This window comes from Anopheles moucheti, chromosome 2, assembly GCF_943734755.1.
Source record: "Anopheles moucheti chromosome 2, idAnoMoucSN_F20_07, whole genome shotgun sequence".
NCBI classification, from domain to species: domain Eukaryota; kingdom Metazoa; phylum Arthropoda; class Insecta; order Diptera; family Culicidae; genus Anopheles; species Anopheles moucheti.
Window position 1 is genome coordinate 26,652,137 of NC_069140.1, and position 3,734 is coordinate 26,655,870.

General features: G+C 52.6%; 1 protein-coding gene across 1 annotated transcript; it reads left to right on the top strand.

Moving 5' to 3' along the window:
* Positions 1-2,064: 2,064 nt before the first annotated feature.
* LOC128298533 (uncharacterized) lies at positions 2,065-3,009 on the top strand. The gene is made up of 2 exons (XM_053034286.1): positions 2,065-2,520; positions 2,608-3,009. Exons 1-2 carry the CDS (start codon positions 2,065-2,067, stop codon positions 3,007-3,009), a joined length of 858 nt encoding a protein of 285 aa, XP_052890246.1.
* Positions 3,010-3,734: the final 725 nt, after the last annotated feature.

The following is a 3,734-nucleotide window of genomic DNA, read 5'->3' on the forward strand; positions in this document are numbered from 1 at the left end:
GGACTTGTTTTTTGTTGCACTCCAAGCGCTACATGGAAAGCAAACACCCGGTTGATTATGTTGTATGTTTGTTGTTCCCCCCTCCCAGGACGGATATTGGAACGATGGAATTGTGATGGATGCGTGCAAAAAGAGAGCACCGAGAGCACCCATCGAGGAGGCGACATGGCTGGTAAAAGAACCGGGCGTACTTCGGGAGCGGAAGTGAACGGTACTCTACCAACGATAAGGACTTTCGTTTTCATACCATCTCGCTACAGCACTGCACCAAGTCGAGCACAGCACTAACACTTCCGGTGCGACATGATGCAGAATATTGATTATGTCAAAGCACACACATACACACACACTACACCTCCTTGTGGAGGAAACTCAATCGGGGTAAGACGATCGATTAACTACCTGACCACACTAATCAATCAGATGAACCGGTTCCTACCGTTAGGGTGAAATTGCTACTGATTGCGTCAACGAGCCGACTCGTTCTTCACGCGAACATGCTGATTCTGCTGTAAGGATCCCGTCGTAACGTTGGGTGAGCACTAGGTTAGCAGGGGCACATTCCTAGACGGTCCGGCATCGAGGGCAGAACCGTTCTGAACGACGACGGCCCAACTAATTGTTCCTAACGGGACGATGAACGTCCGTTTCCTGCCCGTTTTGCTGTTGCCCGTGTTCTGGAAACCTACTGCCTCCGCTGGAAGCGTTTAAGATAAGCGTTGTTCTTGTACTCGCCTAACACGACCCTTCTGGAGGAGTTTATCGTTACACGAGAATTTTTCCTAATTGCATAATTGTGATAATCACTTAAAACATACTGCACTTGCAGCCATTAACAATCAAACTTCATCACTGTTTGCTTCTATTGAAGAGTGTGAAAATATGTGTGAATGTTCTCAACCGTCGTTCTTCGCATCTTCTCATGCACTATATTTATTTATGCTCTTCTTTCTGAAATTTATGCTGTTCTTTCTGAAATTTATGTCACCAACTTGTGATATTGGTGACGCAATGATCTTCGTGAAATTATTTTATCTACACTTAAAGTATCTAAAATGTACTCTAATGCTAGATATCTCCAATCAAGATCAAGATCAGTCAAGATCAAGGCATCTTTTACCTTATCAAACTGCAGTTCATTCATGTTGTCCTCGCATAGGCACTCCGAGAGCAAAGACTTGAATCTCCAAGATGAAAAGTGAAAAGCATAAGCGTACCAACAATTAGCACTTTCCATTATGCTAATGCTATCAAAAGCCAACGAGCCGCAAAATTACCGACCCGCTCCAGTAAGGGTCGCGATTGTCCACGAATCCTAAACCCTACAGCAAGCCCTCCTATGTTGTGAAAATTCGTGTAAAAGTGTCATCGATACCAAGCGCGCAGTTGACCGTGAAATCGTCTGGCCATCGACAAGGCCACCGGCCCCTTGCGATGCAGTTCCGAAAGGCCCTTGCACCTGCACTTGCCCATTGGCTCGGGAGGAAAAGAAAGGAAACGTACCCGTACCCAGCCCATCGAACGGATTCGTGGACACGGGTTTTTTTCTGCGGTGCATTCAAGCGGTACGGCCGGCCCCCGTAAAGCACGCGATCATCCGCCGACGCGGGTGCCTTTGCTCGGTGCAGTAGAACAGAACGGCTCAGCGGCGGCGGCGGCGGCCCTGGTATGCAGCTACGCGGCCACCGCATACGTGTGTGCACCGAACGATAGCAGCACACCGGGGGCGGGAGCGAATGAAAAGGCAGGATCGTGGCGCTGGCACGAAGAAAGGGGCCAAGATACGATGGATGCAAGTGCATCTGCCGCGGTGTGCGAACAGGATGGTAGGGCCGGTTTTGCGTGCAACGAGTCCAACGGGCGCTCGGAGTATATATTGATGGTGGCGGCCCACTGGAAGGCACAGTTTGAGTCCATTCGTCCACAGTTCTAGAGCCATCCACATAGCGAGCGAGTTGAGTGTGTTCGGTCTCGTGCAATTGTGGTCTGTTTTCGCCGTAAAACAGATTTACTAAAAACCGCTCCTAGCGCAACAAAACACAGCAAAAGGCCATTCCTGCAACGATGCAACTGTTCAAGTGCTTACTGGTGATCGGGTGTTTAGCGACAGTGTCCTTCGCCCACAGTGCTTCCGCCACGCTGCCGATCAGCTCGAACTCGATCGACGACAGCAACGGACCGCAGCAGCAGCAGCAGACGCCCCGCGCCGGCTCGTACCTCGGCGAGATCAAGTACCTGTACAAGACGTACCAGGACTGTGCCAGCGGCGATGTCTCCACCTGCCTGAAGATGAAGCTGTTCACCATCCTGGACCGTGTGTCGCGCTCGACCAAGGACTTCAAGCTGAGCGAGGGTGTGCGATTCGTGCGCGATCAGGAATCGGCCGCCGATGCGGCACCGCTCAAGACCGAGGCCCAGCTGGAGGCTGAGCTGCCCCGTTCGCTCGACGAGAAGGAACGCTCGCTCAACTCGATGCTCTTCGACAAGGTCCTGTCGTTCTTCCAGTCCCACACCCTGCAAGTGAGTAACCCGCGCGGATGTACAATCCTGCTCCCGATCACTAATGTCCTGAATGTTGTGTTTTGACTCGCTCTCCCGCTCCCAAAGGTCAAGTTCCCGTCCAGCGAGGAAATCAAGCGCTCCATGGATGAGGTCCGCGGAGGCGGCGGTGGCTTCGGAGGTGGTGTCGGAGGCGGTGGCTTCGGAGGTGGCAAGGACAAGGACAAGAAGAACGGCCACTGGATCATGATCCCGCTACTGCTCGGCAGCACGCTCGTCCCGCTCGCTTTCGGTGCCCTCGCCCTGCTCGCCGGTAAGGCTCTGATCGTTTCGAAGCTGGCCCTCGCCCTGGCCTCGATCATCGGCATCAAGAAGCTGATCTCGAGCGGTAACGGACACCACGAGTCGGCCCATGAAGTGGTCGTTTCCGGCGGACACGGTGGCGGTTGGGGCCGTATCGGATCCGGACAGGGTCTCGCCTACAACGGCTACGGACACTACGCCCAGTAAGCGCAGTTTCCATTGACCTGCCGACACCCCCCAAAACACATCCATCCCCCCAAACCCAGCAAAAAGAAGGCAGGTTGCTTGGTGCAACGGTTTCAACCGGAGGGCACCTGACGCACCGAAGAATGTATCCGATCCTTGCGCAATCGATCCGCCACTCCGCTCACCTCAGCCAAAACTCCCAAATCAGCGGAAGATGCTGATCGGTGCGAAAAACGTTTAGGATCGCTTCGTACATCTTCGGCAGCCGTCCGGTTCCCGGACAGACGCCAGCGCAACAAGCAGCGAACTCGCACAATACCGACTGACGAACTGATACCCCGCCGGTAGGGCATCGTTCTATCACGCCGTGTCACATGGAATTTGCATGCAAAACGTCATCTACAAAAACCGAAGCGAACATTACACACAACCAAAAACCGTACCTTCCTTATCCCACCCCCTCTCCCCCAACAACAACCCAACTACTCTCACACATCCTCATTACCCCCCACGGCAATGGCCCACCGGGTTCCGGGCATTCCCGTCCTCGAATGGGAAGCTTCCGATGGGCACACCAGCTTTAGCTCTTAGTGGTCGAGGCGGCTCCCGTTTTTGCCGGAGCGCGGCCCACCACACGACGGTTTATTTATTTAACTTAATTTAATTTATTGTACTGCTTCTCAACAGAACTGATAATTTATGTGTTGTAGTTTTTTTTTGTTTTGTATTTTTTTTTTATTCGTTTT